The 18,783-nt window shown below is 46.8% G+C and overlaps 1 protein-coding gene across 18 annotated transcripts in view; it reads right to left on the reverse strand.

The window, feature by feature from the left end:
- Window positions 1–18,783, reverse strand: part of CACNA1B (calcium voltage-gated channel subunit alpha1 B) — a 249,141-nt gene that overhangs the window by 27,216 nt on the left and 203,142 nt on the right. For all 18 annotated transcript variants that reach the window (XM_031951863.1, XM_031951860.1, XM_031951861.1 and 15 more), the window contains 4 exons: window positions 17,719–17,810; window positions 12,001–12,148; window positions 9,370–9,497; window positions 2,612–2,708 (listed from right to left, as the gene is read on the reverse strand). In XM_031951863.1, coding sequence (XP_031807723.1) covers window positions 2,612–2,708; window positions 9,370–9,497; window positions 12,001–12,148; window positions 17,719–17,810 — 465 coding nt within the window. The remainder of the gene's footprint in view (window positions 1–2,611; window positions 2,709–9,369; window positions 9,498–12,000; window positions 12,149–17,718; window positions 17,811–18,783) is intronic.

The following is an 18,783-nucleotide window of genomic DNA, read 5'->3' on the forward strand; positions in this document are numbered from 1 at the left end:
ACTCTGCCGCAGGGCCTGGCTCTGACTAGCTGAGGAGGGGGGTCCGAAGCATCGGCCTCCTGGGGGGAGGCTGCTGAGGTACCAGAACCCCCACACAAGCCGCACTGAGACAGTCACCAGAGACACAAGGAGTCAACACAGAGACACATAGGACAGAGGTGCAGTACGGGGGGGCAACGCAGGCTGGCAGAGGGAGAAGAGTCGTTAAAGATGGAAGAAGGCAGGAGGGCCGAAGCCTTGGCCAGGAGGTGAGAAAGAGCAGACAAGAGGCAGAGCCTAAACCCTGACTTGGTTCCCCAGTCCAGAACAGCCTCAGAGCTCAGGACTATGGGCAGGGAGGCTGGTTACAGATTCACTCGAGTTTACAGAGGGAGGACGGGAAGTGGGCTGGGGAGTGGGGGGCTGGGAAGGCCTGAGCATCATACCTGGCACCCAAGAAAGGAAGGGCTGGAGCGAGGCTGGGGCTGAGGTGAAGCAATCGTTAGCCCAGAGGACAGAGGCTGTCAGGGTGAGCTCATAAGTACCAGGCCAGGCCCACCAACTCATCCAGGAAAGCAGGGACAACTGCAGGGCTGGGCCCCTGATTGGGGTTCACTCTGAACAAGCAGGTGGGATGGGCACCTGGAGCTTGCTGGGAATGGTCTAACTCAAACTGGAGCCCAGGAGCTGCCCTTGGGGAGTTTGCTGGCATGAACAGCATTCCTGCTCGGGATAGGGTCTCATTTCTAAACTGAAGGGCCAAAGTCACTCAGAGGAAAGTGGAGCTTCTGGGATCTATCATAAACATGGGGTAGGGAGGAGCTACAGTCACAGAAAGGATGGAGCACAAACTCAATCTGCAGGAATATTCTGAAAGGCCTCCCTCTGGGAAAGCTGTGCTCCAGGGCAGGTTCAGCTCTGCCTTCCAGAGGAAAGCAAGGAAGGAAACACTTATTATTATAAACAATTATCTATATAATTTTATAAAAATAATATAATTATAAATTATTATTATTAAATGTTAAATAAATATTTCACTTAATCCTCTCAAAAGCCTTGGAAGGTCCAATTTTATGGTTGAGGTAACTGAGGCAGAGTTTAAGTGACTTGCCTAGAGTCACACAGCTCGTGTTTAAGGCTGTATTTGAATTCAGGTCATCCTCACTCCAGGCTGGAAATTCTATCCACAGCACAACCTAGCAGCCAGAGATCACTGTGCTTCACAAGAGTGATCAAGGAAGATCAAGGAATGACTTTTCCTTCAAGCCCCTGATAAGCCTTCATACCTCGCCTCAGCTACTTAAGCCTATTTGTTTTGAGGGATTTTTTTTTTTTTTCTATTTTCTGTATCAGGAAGGTAAAAGCAAAGACCTCAAAGAAAAGTCTAAGATGGTCATCCTGCGCCGTGGGGCTGGAGGCAGGGCCTTTCCATATTACAAGGCTGAGGACATGCTAGGGCAGCAAGCAAGAAGAAACACATAAGCCTGCCCCACACAGTTAGGTCTCTCACTCCCTACCGAAAAAGACAACCCATCCAGGAATCTTCAAACACAAGTCTTCCTGCTCTTTGTCTCAGCCCAGGATTGTATTTCTGTGGCGCGAGAATGAAGTTTGTAGGTTTTCTAGACAAACGCTACTCTAAGTCAGTCAAGTGGCCAGTCTCAGTTAGAAATTCCAGAGGCCAGGAAGTGTACCCTCTACCAACAGGTTTGGACCCACAGATTTACTAAGAGATTTGCAAGGTCACTTACTATATTCTTATCCCTCTACTGACCTGGAAAATAAAAGGAGACTCTAAAAGGGTTTGTGGGTTCACAGGAGCCCAATAGAAGGGCTTGGATTTAGGTGACTTAACAGTCGGATGTAGTGGCCTGTGGAAATGTAGGATTTGGTATACATGCACAAGAAACACCCAGGATAAGTGTGCATGTCTTCACTTATCCACAGAGAGGTGCAGAGCTTTGTGCAGACTTGGCTTTGGCCATTTGGGAGGGAGGAGGGGTTTGGAAGACAGAGGGGGCAGGGAGGTGGGGGTGAAGGCCCATGACCCCCACATTTGGGAGTCAGTTGCAGGTAAATCTCCAACCCTGCTGCCTCCACCACTCCCATGATATAGCAGAAATGGTCATTTCTCCCAGGTACTTTGTTAAGGATTTCATTTTTGTTTTGGAGCCCCAGAGTAATTGGAATATCACACTTGTGCCCAGCAAAGGAGTCAAAAAGGAGAGACATGGTAAGTCGCCATCTCCTTCCCTAGTCACTCAAGTTCGGTTATAGCCTTTGGCAGGCTAGACTTCCAGGCAAGAGGTGAGATTTCTCTTTGGGGCAAGTGTGTGCTAAGGGTTTCTCCCAAATAGATTCGGAAGAAAGCAGAAAGATACAGAGACAATGATAGAGCTGGGTGCAAATACAGCCAAAGAGACAGACAGATGGACACACCACAGATCCCCAGATGGGTCAGGAAATGCCTCAGGGGCCGACTCTGGTCCCAGGAGATGATGGTGGCCCAGGAAGTGCACGCTAAATGTGCGGACACTGGGAAGCAGGCTGCCCCAATCCTAGCCCCAGCACAAGAAGCTTTCCAAGGAGGGAGTGGGGAGGTGGAGGGGGAGAGGAGGGAGAAGAGGTCTACCTTATAGGCAACTCGAGCAGGGCATTTCTTTCCCAGGCCGAGGGGTGGGGACATGTGTTTCAGCATCTCAAACATGTCACTGTAACTGATGCGCCCACTGGGAACCAATCAGAAAGAGGCAGAGGCACCGCAGGGAGGGGACATCAGCGGCAGGAGGGCAGCACAGAGGTTAGGAAGGGAGGGAAGGGATGGGGGGAGGAGAGGAATGGGAAGAAGCAGACAAGAAAACAGATCCAGTTAATCAAATGTTTCCATTAAAAACATAAAAAAATTAAAAGTAGGTAAAATGAGGGATTTCTCTGCTTTATTTTTTTATCCCCTTTCTTAGTGCCCTCCTCCCCCAGCCCTGACCCCTATTGTCCTGGTCTGCAGAGAGATCCCTAGGTCGAAGTTACACCTTGATGCTCTAATCCCTGCAGCAGTGGACGGGATGATTGATGTCTAAGGTAATGGACATGGAAAGGGATGAGGGAGGGGTGGGCTAGGTTGGCTTTTTAATTTTATTTTCTTATTTTGATTTTTAAAAAAAAATAATTTAAAAATGCCAAATCCAAAAACCTTTGTATTCACCATGCCAGGGAAAGCTGGTAGACAGAGTTATGGGACAGACAAAGCTCTGACTCATAGAATCATAGCCAATACTTCCTTTTTGTGGTCAAGATTTCCTTCCAATTTAGGTTAAAGGCTAAAAAAGGAAAAAGGGAGAAAAGAAGAAAAATCCTTCTGTAAAACACAAATGAAATGGGAAAGTGGAGTTACTCTGGAATGTTCATTCACAGGGAGAGCTCTGTGTCCAAGGCCAACACAAGTACCTTCTTTGGGACCAGAGACCTAATGGATCTTGCAAAGGGAACATTAGCCCCTATGGTAGAACCTTGTAACTCAAGAAGTGGCGGGCAGGGACTGTATCCTAGGGCAGAGAAGGTATCTCAGCAGGACCCAGGAGAGTCTGACCCAGAGAGCAGGCTTGTGCTCACTTACAATTAAGGCCCGGTAAGATTACAAGTAAATGGGACTGCTCTCTCCCAGGGCTGACAGGGAGGACTGAGTCTCAGCACGGAGCGTGCTCTGTCGGCCTAGGAGGAGAGAAGCCAGCTTGACTTGACCACCTCCTCTTGATTTCTTGCCATTTGTCTGGGCCACAGAGCTCCGATAACATCCTGCCTGCTTCGGCCCATGCAAGCCTTAGCTTTAGAGGTTCTGGGCCGTCTAACTCTGGGTCTCTCTGCTTGCAAGAGACAGCTACGATGACTGCGGAGACACTGCATTTGCGGGGGGTCTTTCTATCTTTCTCATGTTCCAGCAAAGGCCTTACTGCTCTGAGAGGCAGGTGGCCACACCGTTACACCTCTGACTTCTGATCTCTGACCACGCCCTGGATGCCTCCCGCCTCCGCCAGGGCCAGAAGAGGGCTGCCTCCAGGCAGGATCCGCGGAGGACTCTCTGTGCGGAGGGGGTAGAGAGGGAGGGGACCTCACGCTGCCCTGGGGGGGGGGGCAGAGAGGGAGGGGACCTCACGCTGCCTACGGGGGGCGGAGAGGAGGGATCTCACGGTGCCCTCAGTGGGGGCGGAGAGGGAGGGGACCTCACGCTGCCCTCTGTGGGGGCAGAGAGGGAAGGCGCCCACGCTGCCCTCAGGGGGAGCGGAGAGGGACGGGGGGGACCTCACGCTGCCCTCAGGGGGCAGAGGAAGGATCTCCACGCCGCCCTCAGGGGCGGCAGAGAGGAAGGGACCTCACGCTGCCCCTCGGGGGGGCAGAGAGGAAGGGACCTCACGCTGCCCTCGGGGGCAGAGAGGAAGGGACCCTCACGCTGCCCTCGGGGCAGAGGAAGGGGACCTCACGCTGCCCTCGGGGGGGCAGAGAGGAAGGGACCCTCACGCTGCCCTGGGGGGCAGAGAGGAGGGACCTCACGCTGCCCTCGGGGGCAGAGAGAGGACCTCACGCTGCCCTCGGGGGCGGAGAGGAGGGGACCTCACGCTGCCCACGGGGGCGGAGAGGGAGCGGACCTCACGCGCCCACGGGGGCGGAGAGGAGCGGACCTCACGCTGCCCACGGGGGGGGGGGCGGAGAGGGAGGGGACCCTCACGCTGCCCTCAGTGGGGGCGGAGAGGGAGGGAGGGGACCTCACGCTGCCCTCGGGGGGAGAGGGAGGGGACCTCACGCTGCCCACGGGGGGGGGGGGCGGAGAGGGAGCGGACCTCACGCTGCCGTCGGGGGGGGGGGTCGGAGAGGGAGGGGATCTCACGCTGCCCTCAGTGGGGGCGGAGAGGGAGGGAGGGGACCTCACGCTGCCCTCTGTGGGGGCAGAGAGGGAAGGCGTCTCACGCTGCCCTCAGGCTCACACAGCCCACCCGCCCGTCTCCGGAGAGCTCAGAGGGGACATTGCGCGGGTTGCCCCACCCCAAGCCCTTTGACTAGAGTTTGGCTTCCGACCCCAAAGCCCTGGCTTTGATCTGGTCTTCCCGGGTCAGTGTTCTGCTCTGTTCATCTCTCTTTTCTCATGCTTGGGTCTTCCGAGAATGATAGCCTCCCTAAGCCCCGAGGTCCGGGAGGGGATAAGCCCTTCAGCGAACCGGGGCGGGAGCCTCACAGTTACGTGGGTACGGGTGCGCGGGCTTCCCCAGCTGCAGGACCCTCTGGGGCGCGGGTCTGTGCGTGGGAGAAGGGGGCGGGGGGAGCAGGGGGATCAGTGTCTTCTTCTCCTGGGTCCCCGCGCCCGGAGAACCAAGGCCCGCTCTCCTCGGCCAGGCTCCTTCCTGCGCAGCCTCTCCCTCCACACCCTGCAGCAGCTTTCTGGTGCGCTGTCTCATAAGGCTGCCTGTCCCCAGCCAGCTGGGAGGGGAGATTAGATGGGGAAAACAAAGCGTCCGGAGGTTAGATTGCGGGGGGAGAGGGCGGGACGGGAGCGGAGAGAAAGAGGGAGGTGTCAGTCATTCCTGTCTCAGGCAGGGGGTCAGACACATCACGGTTACTTTGTCTACTGTTGGCATTTCGGGTAGGAAAGAAATTATGCTGGATGGATTCTCTGAAGTTGCAAACCTTGTAGGCCAACCTACGAGGGCAGTTCTTTCCTAAGCCAACGGGTGGCGCAATACAACGCAACAAACTGTACATATCCTTATAATGAATCCGGCAACTAGAAAGGAAACGTCACATGTTACAACAACAAAGGCACGAAGACCCGCCCTTCCCCTTCCCCTCCCCCACGAGAAGGTGGGCTCCTGGGAGGCTGCTGGGCTCTGGGGGGCACCTCCCCCTGCCTGGACCCGGGGGGAGGGGAGGGCCAGGCCGCGGGCGGGCTCGCTCCCAGCCCCGAGCCTTCCCAGCACCACCTGTCAGGGACCAGGAGTCAGCCCTGACCGTCTGTCCCCTTCTGGGCGACCGGCCGTCCCCCGGGACCTCAGTTTGGGAGGTTGGAGGAGGAAAACATCCTGGCTCCTCCCCTGCCGGACTTGTGCTTCTGAAGCCTCTTTTCCCCTCCCACCCATTGAGAGGACATTTTTCTCCATGGCTACTTTGAAAGTTTAAAAAAAACCCTTTTCTTATTTTGCGGTTCCTTCACAAGAACGAGGGGAAAACGAGGTAAGACCCAAGAAAGGAAGATGCCTACGTCCATGGTCCTGAAAGCTGGGAGAGCGCCTTCTCCCTGGGCCGGCCATTGTCAGACAAGGAGGCAGCTTTGCGTATTAAGATATTAGAGGCAGTTTCAGCTATCCCCAGTCTCCCTTAATATCCCACGTGGGATTCAGCATTAAAGAAAATGACCTAAGTAAGGACCTAATGGCTACTCATGAAGTGTCACCTACTTTTCACTTGTACAACGCCTTTTTGAGTAAAAGAGCTTTCAGTCTTCTATGTCCAGTCCTACAACCGCTTCCTTCTCCCCCAAGGGAAGGTCCTCATTCTAGCACCCAGGACTGGGGGAACAAGTTCCTGTTTAGCTTCCCCTCTCCCCAGAATTCAGTAACCTCCAATCTCAGTCTTGGCCTTTCTGGACTCACATCTGATCAGTTTAGTTGCTCTGGCCAGGTTCTCAATAAATATCTGCTGAAATGAATGCCTGAACCTCTCATTCTTGGAAGGGAGCTGCCTGGAAGTGACTGAAAGAAGGCCCAGTTCCCGTAATTGTTGCTGTAGCCCTGGGTATCCTCACCTTGGCTGACTTGTGGCTGACTTTTTGCATCTGACTTTCAGTAAGCATTGGAGCTTTTTTTTCTTTCTTCCCTTTCCTCTCTCTGACATGAGATTGCCCTTTAATCCAAGTTTCAGAAAACCATCATAGTGGGGTCTTGTTTTCCCATAACAAGGTATCCCCTGGAAAACAGACCAAATAATTGCAAAAAGTGCCTGGATAATTTAGGGCAAAAAAGTCTCTGCCCTCACAACTCTCTAGAGACCTACAGCACTTTGCTTAGGAAGCCTAAAGAGGCAGCATGGAATAGGGCTAATAATGCTGAGCTTGAAGTTAAGAAAATCTGAATTCAAATCCCACCCTCTGATATTTAATAGTTTTGTGACCATAAAAAAGTCACCTAACAACTCCCAGCCTTAGTTTTCCCATCTATAAAATAGGAATAATAATACCTGAAGTACTTACTTCACAGTGGTTTTGTGAGGAGTGAATGATATAATGAATATGAAGTACTTTATATGAGTTATTATGATTATTAAGCCTTGGTCTATGAAATTGATTGCTAACAGAGTCGCTCCAAACATGAAGACAGGTCACTTTGTCATTTAGTTTCTCTCAATCTAATGCTGAGTCTTTTGAGCACAGTTTTGACCTGAAGTCAGCTGAGCTAAGGACACACCCATCTCTTTGGGGATCTGCCATACTGGTCTCCTTCTAAGAGGTATTTTTTTATTTAGGAATGTTAATTATTTATTATTACTATTATTACGCATGGAGGCTACACAGGTAAAAAGAAAAAAAAAAACATGAGAAAAAACCTGGGCATTTCCAAGTAAACCCTGCCTTCTTTACTGGCAGAATGACGAGCTCTGACACCTCAGTTCCATCCTCTCTACTGATGATGTCAGGGGCCAAAGAGCCTTCCTGAATCTTCCAAAGCTTGTCTGATCCAAACCCACACTGGTTTGGTCATGACAGCCCCTTGTCTCACTGCTAAAGTTTTTTGGAATGTTGTAAAAAAAAAAAAAACCCAGATAAACAAAGTTGGAGGAATAAAGGAATAACTACGACATGACTGCACTCAACATCAGGTCTGATCTCCAGATTCTGGTACTGCTCAGACTGCCAGAGATACTGAGATTTGGGGCAAGTGGTTGATATCCCCTTCTCCGAGAGTGACATTTCTGATGTGACATTCATCGGGGTGACAAAGTGTGAGGCCTTCCAGTTTTTTAGACAAGAGGTCAGGCCAGCTGTTCCCGGGGATCAGTGCCTGCCGGGAAGCAAATTCAGGACATTCCTCCCTGGGAAGTTTTCTCCCTAAGGAGGAAGTTCTGCCTTTGGTAGAAGAACAAATTCTTTCTTAAAATGCTGGGCTCCTTTGGAGAATAGACTAGTGCTGAATACAGCCATGCAAGGGAGCAGAGACAGGAGGGGATGGAAGGCAGAGAGAACTCAGGGAAGGGCCAATGGCAACATTGGCACCTTGACCCAAAGGAATGCATCTCTCTTTCAGTTCTTACCAGGTTTGTGCACTGAGGCTCTATGGGAAATATTCACCCAACAAAGAAGCCTAGAGCCAAACTCTAATTTTCATAATCCCTACTTTGCACAAGGTAAGCATTCGAAAATACTTGATGCATGAATGAATCCATATAATTTTTTCTTCTCTAATAATTACGGAGACCCCAACTGCTGTGATTAGGGTATTTGTTTATTTGGAATCTCCCATATTGTAAATGAGTTAGAAAAGGATCTTGAGAATACAGCTTACTTAATGTCCAACTATTCACCTCATAGTAATACAGTAACTTCTGCTTGCCTTCAGAGGAATATGATAGGCTAACTGACCATCTAGTTTTATACAATATTGTAAATCCTTCCATTTCAAACAATAGATGGTTTCCCAGTGTCACTGAAGGGAAATTTCTGAAGGCAAAAATGAAGGTGTGCCACAGGGACTATCTATTCTGGGATAACCTGGATTTTCTATCAATTACGTTCATGAAGATGATAGAGGTCTCTTGGGTGAGTGACTAAGGAAGGCAAATTTTATTGTTTCACTTCACCTGAGAATATTCTTCATGTCCACAGCACTCAGAAATCAAATTCTTTATGATTTCCACAAGGGCATTAGAACTTGGTGACAAGGTAGCCTAGCAAGTATGCCCAGAACCCCATGTCTTGCAATGATTTTTCAATATTGGATTTCTCTGCCACTAGCATGTGAACACATTTCCACCATCAATAGAAACCTCCTTTTGTAGATAGATGCAGATTATACCAAAACATCATAAAGACTGTCTATAAGCATTAGAGCACTCCCCAAGAGTTGCAAAGGGCATAGTACCTGTAAACTAATTCCCAAAACTGTTTATTTTTTTTCTGCAACTGAAGACAGAATGACCATCAGAGTTTAAGTGGGATCATGCCCAAGGGGAAGAGGTACACCTTTTGGAATAGTATTCAATCATATTCCCTTTGGGAAAGAGGAGCCTTGCTTTTTTCATGATAGTGCTAAGCAATCCCTTTTCTGAGCACCATGAATAAAGGGAGCAGGGGCTGTGGGACTGTCTCCTCCAGGGATCTCCACAGCACTGGGAACATACAGAGCTTATACGTACCATGCAGCTGGGTCATATTCAGCCCAGACCCGAATAAATTCGTCCAGGTGATGAGGTCCTAGGATGGAAGAGTCTCGAGTCAGGTACTCAAAATTATCCATAATCACTGCCACAAAGAGATTCAGCATCTGCAGGAAAGAAGAGAAGACAATATGGTTTTCAAGCATTTCGAAGCTAGAAAAGAGCATGTTAGAAGCTCATCATTCCTTTAGGTGTCCCTCATTGCTGTTTGAATTTTTCAAGCACAAAGATTATTATTATAGCCTAAAGGTGACAAGAACACAAAATCCAATTCAGTTTAACAGCTATTTGTTTTACCATCACAAACTATACATTCTCTCCTTCCAGAGTTATGGGAATTAATCTGTCTAAACAGCAACTTTTTACTCACCTTAGACTCTCCACCTATACCTCTGCTAAAACCTTCTATAAAGCCTTGTATAGTTCTTTCTTCTACTCCAGCTTCTTTAGGATACCAAGAGATATTCATTGAGCTGATCTGTCCCTAGACACTAATATAAGACACCCTGGCCACTGTCCTGAAGGCCTGTATAAGACTGTACTAGAAATAGCTTTCAGTTACTTTTATATAATCCTAGAGAAAGCCCTGAACTTGAGTTTTGAAGCCGGGATCTATACACATATTTCCTTTCAATTCTGCTCCTCATTTTCTATTCCATAATCTTTCTGCTAGTCATGGGAACATAGCTGGAATGAGACTTAAAGGTTATCTAATTTAAGTCCCTCAAATTACAGATGAGGAAACTGAGGCTCCAAATGATAGAGTCGGTTGCCCTCGTTGCTTCTTTCATTACTAACCCAGGTTCTCTGACACCAAATCCAGCATTTGTTTGACTAGACCTCATTGTTTCGTTGGTCTTCCCCTCATTAAACTCTGACTCCCCCTGCTCTTCATTCTAACTCTAAGGACCTGGAGAGGAAACTGATAGAAGGTAACTGGAAAGGAAGGTGAGTTATAGTGGTACATTCTGCCCACACCATGGGTCTATTTTCACTAGTGAGCTTGAGTGTTCTGCAGGGCAGGTGACATTTGTATCATTAACAAATCTACAAAGATGCCCCTAAATTAGGCAATTATAGGGCAAAATATCAGACTTGAAGATATCAAAGGTAACCTGTGATTAATTAAGCAAGGGTAATTTGACAGAAACCCTTAAAAACAAAAGCATTTAGATGAATAAATGGAAAGCACTTCAGGGTTTAAAATATTTGGGCACAGTGAAATAGAGGGATAAACAATTAGTTAGTGACCACTTTAATGGTGGCTCATTCTGCAGTCTAAATAAACCAAACAATTCTTGGCAGGGAAAAATGGAGGGGGTACAGATTTTCCTAAGTCTAGCAAAGGTAGATCACAGTAACACAGTAAGAACCTTGGTCCCATTATATCAAGAGTGAACTTGCCAATCATGATATTAATTTGGGATTTCTCTCTATGATCTTCCAGGCCACAGGCAATGAGATGCAATCTGGTGAAAGGTTTGTCAAGAGCTATCTTCCAAAATATTAAGATCATTCATTCCAAAGTAACTCTGAGGCTTAGAAATTCTATTTGCTACTGAGCTGACCAAGAAGTCATACATTGTCAAGGTTCTCTCTATCCTCACTATCTTTAGCTCTGTTTATCTCTCTTCTGTATATATGTACCTGACTGAAATAGGTATGATCGTCTATTCAAGATGATAAAGCTGAAGTATCTAATACAAAGGAATTATAGATTGACCCAAACTGCATTTTGAAAAATGGCTTATGTATTTGTCTTTGAACTAAAATGCTCCCAACATGACCAGCCTGAAAAGTAACATGATATGGCAGATAGAAAATTGGCTTTGAAGTTAGAAATCCTAGATTAGAATCCGACCTCTGCCACAGTAGATGTGTGACCACTAGCAAGTCACTTAATCTTTCAAGATTCTAGGAAACTTGATAAGATTGAGATTGTTTATCAGCATCCCAGAATTCCATGCACTGATGAAACCACAAATCCAGACTCTACCCAAATGAGCAGTGAATCTTTTTAATCCTGGGTGCATTTATACTCAAGTCTTCAAAGACCTGTGAGAATCTGCATTGTTTTGGACAATCTACTAAGATGAACTTGCCATAATTAAAGATTCCAAGTTCTTAAGACTTGTGGAATGAAGATAAAAAGATTCATGTGTCACTAATAAGTTATTAGAAAAAGTGACAAACTATTCCGGCAGGGTAAAAGAAAACAAGACAGTCTGTGGGTGTCCTCAAGCCCCTCCAAAGCCCCAACCCGACTCCTAATGGGTAAAGGACCCCGGTTCACCCTGAAGTTTGGCAGACAATTAGTAATTAAAGCTTGAGGTTCTTTCCACAAGAGAAAGAAAATCTTTCACAATGAGTTAATTACCAAATGATTGCTTCTGGGATTAAAGGGTTTGATCACCAGGGTAATAAAGGCTTTTAGAATGGAACTGTCTGGTAATGTGACATGAACCCTAATTAGAAACCAGCAGGAGATACATGGAGAGTAGAAGGAGGCTGAACTACAAAGTTTGTCTGGGGAATCAGAATTGAAGAGTGCTTCAAGGTGCCAAGGGGGGGGATGGGGATAAGGAGAGACATGTAGTGACCCCTACTTACCAGAAAGGAGCAGAGGAAAATGAAGGAGACGAAGTAAAAGTAAGCAAAGTCACTCCCACATTCATCTTTTAGTTTGGTTTCAGGATCACAGGGACGGTCACTAAGACATGACAACATGATCTCATGCCAGGCTTCCCCTGTAGCACTCCTGCAAAAAAAGGGACAGAGTCATAGTGAAATTCTGCTGGGAGAGCCAGGACTCCACGGTCATAGGTTTGACACTGGCCCAGTTGTTATGAGATTTCAGAGTAGAAAAAAACAGATTAATTCTCATTGAACCATCTTCGCCCATAATATTTTCCTTGAAATTGCTTCTCAAGTTCTCACTAAATCAAAGACAGAAAAAAGGGCATCTCTTCCATCTTAAAGTGATTCCACATTAGGTTCTACACTGGGAGGACTTGAATATCTTAAACCATCAAAAAGCATTTATTTGCATTTAGTCTAAATCTTTCCTTCTTCAGTCAAAGCCTTTTTTTCTACTTTTGATCATTACAGAAATGGAAATCAGTTGCTAGTCACTCTCCTTTATTCATTTTTCTCTCTATCTACTCAGTCAAGAAATGTTTATTGAGAAGCTACTATGTAATGAAGTTCTGTATTGGACATTGTGAAGAGATAAATACAAGTTAGGTCAAATCAAGTCAATAAGTATTTTTGAAGTTTTCACTAGATGCCAGGCCCTTTCCTAAGCCTAGGTATATGAAAAAAGTAAAAATACAGTTCTTACCCTCAACAAACTTACATCCTAAAAGGGAGACAATACATAAATAGGTATCTCAGAGTGATCTACTAGAGTAATTGTATATTGAGTTGAATCCTGAATGAAGTCAGAGAAACTAAGGAGTAGAGATCAGGAGGAAGGGCTTTCCAGATGTAGGGGACAGCAAGGGTAAAGGCATACAGATAGGAGCAACTTAATATAGGCCAGTATTTTTGGAACCCAAAATTTGTGGTGGAGAGTAAGATTTAAGGAGTTTTGAGAGGAGCACAATAACTTAGGAAAAGAAAATAGATATTTATGTAACTGGTGGCCCAGAGCCTTAAACCCTCATTTTGGGGGTCTCCTCTCCAAATCACTTTTTGGTTCATTTTGCCCTCTTTGAGGTTTCCCTAGTATTCTCAGAATTTAGCTCACAGTGTCCACGGATGGAGAGTCCCAGCTCCTATATAAATTATTTAAGATAACGGTGCCTTGAGTACAAGACAATCTATTTTACTTCACTAAAATGCAAAATAAAAAGAAATTATGGTGTTATGCCAGTTTTCTTGAATTGTTCTACCTCGGTTTCCTTGCATTAGTTTCCCTGAATTATAATATCTCAATCTCCCTGAGTTGGTAAATCCCACCCTCCTTTTCTGTCCATTAGGGCTAAAATAGTTAAGGCTGTACTAGCCACACTAACATTCTATTTCAGATGCCCAATTGACATCTTTACCTCTATTTCTTCAGACTTCCTGTCTCTAGCTGAATACTTCCTTACCTCCCAGTTAGTAAGAATTTATAATTCTCACCCCCAACCTGTCAAAACCAAATTTATAGTCTATCCCTGAAAATTCCTGCTCTTTGCCTTCTGCCTTTGTTTCTCTTCTCACTGGAGTCCTATTTAAAAAACAAACAAACAAACAAAAAAACCTTGGAGTCTCACATTCAACACTGGATACTTTGAGATCAGAGTCTGATCCAGTCAATCAATTAAGCTCTCCAATACATAAAATATTAAAAACTCTAATCTCTATCTTGCCTCAGTTTCTCTGGCATTACAAGGGTGGCACATAAATAGTGGATAATAATTCTCTTTTCCTCTCCAGTTAGTCCTATCTACTCCTTCAGGTCCCATATAGGCTAGAATCACAGAAGTAAGGGTTGAAACTCTCTCAGAAGGGGATAAAAGAGATCCCCTCAGCCTGAGGTAGGAACATTTATATGGCAGAACTTCCATCCTCTCCTCTTGTCCTATATACATAGACCATCTTCAGTTAGCTAAAGGCAGCAACTGCTGTTAAGTTCACGCATCCAGACTAAAAACCTAATCTTGTATATAATATGATGCTCACACTTTGGGGGCAAATTCCTGTCCCCATGTATTTCCTAGGGCTCTTTTCTTCATTTCCTAGTGTGTGGTTTTTGTGTAACTATTCCGAGACGTTGTCTGGGGCCATTTGTAATTATCAACTTACAAAATGAAGAGTTCAGATTCGGTGCAGTATCTGCACTGAACCTTCCAAAGGCCTGGGAGATTGGGAATCGGATCCATTGCTCGTCTTTGCCATGGGTAGAGGGTTCAAACCTCCCTTATAAGTCCCATTCTTCTTCTCTCTAATCTTAAATAAAGATGAGATCTCAGAATGCTCTACTCACGTAGGAGTGGGTGAGTGTTAAAATTATACCTTATTCTAGTGCCCCTGACCCTCCTCTCCTAGTTATTACAGTAAATGTGTAAGTGTACAAGTATCAAAGAAGAATGTGAGACTGAAAAGGGGACATTAGAAGTCATTTGCAGATTGTCCCATGAATCAAAGCTGCATAACCATCTCATAAGTGATTCAAGTCACACACTGAGATTTTGTCCTAGTCAGGGGAAGCCAGCCAGGCCTTGCGGAAGGGCCCTTGGGCCCTACTAAGTCTCCATGGTCTGTCCGCCTCAGTTAGACTGCAGACACCCAGTGAGACCAGAACACAACACCAGAGATCACTGAACTTTGAGATGATGTGGATGTTAATGATAACCCCAAGGGGTCCCTCACGAAAATCCTATGAAAATGAGACCCTAATGCCCTGCCCTTAGAGCCCTTTCCTAAGGGTCTGTGCTGTGTGAGTGCTCCTAGCCCCAATAAGTGACTTTCTGAGCCTCTTCCTCTCCCCACTCTCTCCCCCACACCCGGTGCCTTCCTCTGCCCCTCCCTCCGGGCCCCAAGCCATCTCCTCCGTACCACTCCCTCACGCCATCGGATTCTGCCCATTCTGTGTTTGCCCCGGTGGGCCCCCCCCCCCCCCCGTACCTTATTAGAGTGGAACTGGAACATTATTCCCCACTGCCATCAAGGTCTTTCCCAGAAAGCAGCCAAAGAACTGGGTGTGCCTGCCACCACTCAACCCAGAAGGACCCCAAAGTCTCATTTCCTTATTCAATTAGTAATTCCATAAATTAATTTGCAATACAATGAGCTGAGCCTCCTGGAAGACTGCTACCACAGGTGGCACTAAGATAAGCTTATCCTCATTCATACATATGCAAATCTGAGTCAAAAAGAAGCAACCCCTCATCCTTTGGAAAATAGGATGGATGCTCCCAAAGGAGCAGGGACCAAGAGCCTTACACCCCAAGGGAGGAAGAGGCAGGATTCCCTGTAATTCTGCAGTCCTATTCACCTCCTTCCATTCTTAGGTCAGTGCGTACTTGGGCAATCTGGGACAGACCCCGCAGACTGGGACTGTGGTTTGTAAAGCACTTGATGGGCCTTAACTGACCTGAATCTCACAATTACTCTATGGAGAAAGTGCTACTTGTTTACACACAGGAGGCTCAGGGACACCAGATCACCTGCTCAGGGTCACACTGTTTGTATGTGTCTGAGGAGGGATTTGAATCCGGGTCTTCCCAATTCCAATTCCAGCATTCTCTCTACTTGGTCGTGTTGTCCCTAATAGGGCCCTCTGGGAAGGGAGTGGGCCGGCACAACCCCTCTGACTGACCTCACCGAGGGACAAGTTCAGGAGTAGCTCGGCCCTCTCCAGATGCGGGGTCAGGAAGTCATTAAAACAGACCCTCTGACTTTCTACCTCGATGAGTGGGCCAGTGGCCGAGGTTCCTTCCCCCACTGGCTAATTGTCTCCGGACGGTTTGGGGGACTTCCCTGGTAGCTCCCCTTCTCTCTTCCCTGAGGCAGCTCCCAGTAAAGGGGCGATAATACATCTTGGGCATCACAGTGACTTTGAGTCCAATTTTTTTACTAGCATAAAAAGTGCTGCTATAAAAATTTGGGCAAATCTATAGGAACAACATCCTCAAGACTCTGTTGCCCAGAGGCAGCTTGGCCCCTGATAAGCAAACTTTGGCTTTCTCTCACTCAGAATCCAGCCTCCATGTCACTTTATGGGTGTTATTTCCAAACCATCCCACCTGTACTCTGGTTATCCCCCTCCCCACTTCCACCATGACTGAGAACGCCCCCGGTACGACTGGCTCTGATAGATGAGCTGCTGTTTTATCCTGCCTGAAACCAGGCCTCATGTCACTTTTCAACCATGTCTAAGCCAAGCCAATGAGCACATACTCCATCCCCATGATTCTAGCTTCCTGTGTATATGATCATACCGCATCAGAATATAAATTCCTTGTTCTCAGCAATACAATGATCCAAAACAATTCCAAAGGATTCATGATGAAAAATGCTATCTACACTCAGAGAAAGAATTGATAGGGTCTGAATGCAGATCAAAGCACACAATTTTTCATTTTCTTTATTGTTTTAATTTTTTTTCTTTTGGTCTGTTTCAAAAGAGAAATGTGGACGTGTTTAACATGATTTCATATTTAGAACTTAAAATAATTAATTAGAGCTTAAATATAGAACTTGCTTACCATCTTAGGAAGAGGAGAGATGAGGAAAAGAAGGAGAAAATTTGGAACTCAAAATTTTTTTAATTGAATGTTAAATTTTTACTTTATATGCAACTGGGGAAAATAAAATATTTTTTTAAAAAATGTAAAGTCCTTGAGGGTGTTTGCTTGTATTTGGTGCTTAATGCACATTACCAGGCATATAATTGGAACTTAATAAAAGCTCTGTTTATTTATCTATCTGCCTATCTATCTTTGACCTTGGATAGTATCAATGACAGACTCTCCTGGTCAAAGGGTATGACCCTTTAGAATTGCCCTGGGATCCAAAGGAAACTAATTCACTTTTTAAAGGAATCATATAGGACCTAAAGATAGAAGAAAAATGGCTAGAAGTACTCCTTTCTAATTTCTACATTTCTATAGGATGGTTATTCTGAAGCTTTGTCCCTAGGTAAAGAGACTGGTCTTTTATTGCCCCAGGCTTCTGTGCCACTTTGGAGAAAAATTAGGGACTTGGATCCATGGGCAATAACATTCAATCCTTTTCAGACTTTATTAGGGTGGGTGATTCTGTTGGATCCAGGCATGGTGGAGTGATACCATAGGAGTAGCAAGAGTTTCCAGGATCCTTGGGTTAGGATAGCTACTCCATAAAAAAATATCAAAACCATCCTCAAGAATTATTTGGCTCAGGTGAGAATTTCCCTCCTATTTAATCTTAAATAAAGGAGAGGTCTCGGAATGCTCTAGATAGAAGTGTACGAGCTAAGGATCATAAAGGCTGCTACCTTCCGAGCAGTGCTAGTGACAGAAAGCTACCCACCATCTTCACTCATGGTACCAAGTAGCTACATCGATGCTGCATCCTCACTAAGCATAATTTCTCTGCTCCGAGTGGCCTTGCCCTGGGATTGCCAAATAAACCTGCTTTTGTAAACTCTCAGGTATCCCACGGATGGCTCATTTCCTTCTGGTTTAAGCCTGGGACCCTCCTGAGCTACTACCTACTCTTGCTGCTGACGCCTGCTGGATGGGGAGCACTTGTTATATTGGGACTTTGCTGGGGACTCAGATGCTTCTGCTCAGCCCTTAGGAGCACTGGCGCACGCCCTTTGTGCCCATAAGTGGCAGACTCAAGCATTGCCCATACCTGAACAGCAGCATCAGGGCTTGCAGGAATGTCCGGAAATTGTTGTGCCGGTTGATATTCGTTTCATCATCAAGAGCAATGTTTCCAAAGACCTGGGAGAGGAAAAAACGCAAGACATCATGGCCGTCCCAAGCTCAGGCCCTGGGTGAGCAGCTGCATGTATGTAGGTGTTCAAAAGCCAAGCTCTGGCCTCTGTGGGTGCCTAAGTAGCCAGCTGTGAAAAAGAGCAGCATAACAGTCAGAGAATACGTGAGGGAGCTCCCTTCCAGGCTTCTCCTATTCCTCTGCTTTTGTCAAGTTAACAAATCATTTAAGTGTTATGGTTCTTGATTATCATGGTACAGGGGACTGTCATTGGGGAACGTGGCTTCGAATCCCACTGTGTGATCCTGGTGAAGTCACTTACATTCTCCAGGCCTCAGTTTCCCCATCTATTAAAATGAGGGGGTTGGACTAGCAGATCCCTGAGACTAACGATAGCCACAGAACCAAGCACCAAGACCATGAGCCTGTGCATCCTTGGGTAGGTCTATGCATTCCTAGGTCCGTGCCTGAATGTGTATCTCAGGGCCGTGTGTCTGTGCATGCGCACCAAGAATCACAGGATCTTAAAGTGAGAAGGACCAACTCCACTTGGGATTGCTGGTAGACATACTGGTTTGCCACGTCCTTCTCCAGCCCATTTCACAGATGAGGAAACTAAGCCAACAGAGGTAAGTGACTTACTGGGGCTCATGCAACTAGGGAGTGTCTGAGGCCAGGCTTGCACTCAGGAAGAGAGCTGGCTTGACTGCAGACCAGCACTCATTGCACTATGGGGTCACCAGACTGCCCAAGAGGAATCTGGGAGGAAAGCTCCCCCGCTCCTTCATTTCTCCAGGTGGGCCGCCCACGTCAGAGAGGTGACATAACAGAGCTTTGAGGGGACACCGGGAGTCCCACCTACACCCGTAGGCCTGCAGCCCTCCTGCTGTGTTCCTGCCCGTCCTCCCGGTGTTCCCCGTCCCTCCTGGTGTTCCCTGCCCCTCCCCGTGTTCCCACCACCCTCTGGTGTTCCCACCATCC

Source organism: Sarcophilus harrisii, chromosome 2 (genome assembly GCF_902635505.1).
Source record: "Sarcophilus harrisii chromosome 2, mSarHar1.11, whole genome shotgun sequence".
Taxonomy (NCBI): Eukaryota; Metazoa; Chordata; class Mammalia; order Dasyuromorphia; family Dasyuridae; genus Sarcophilus; species Sarcophilus harrisii.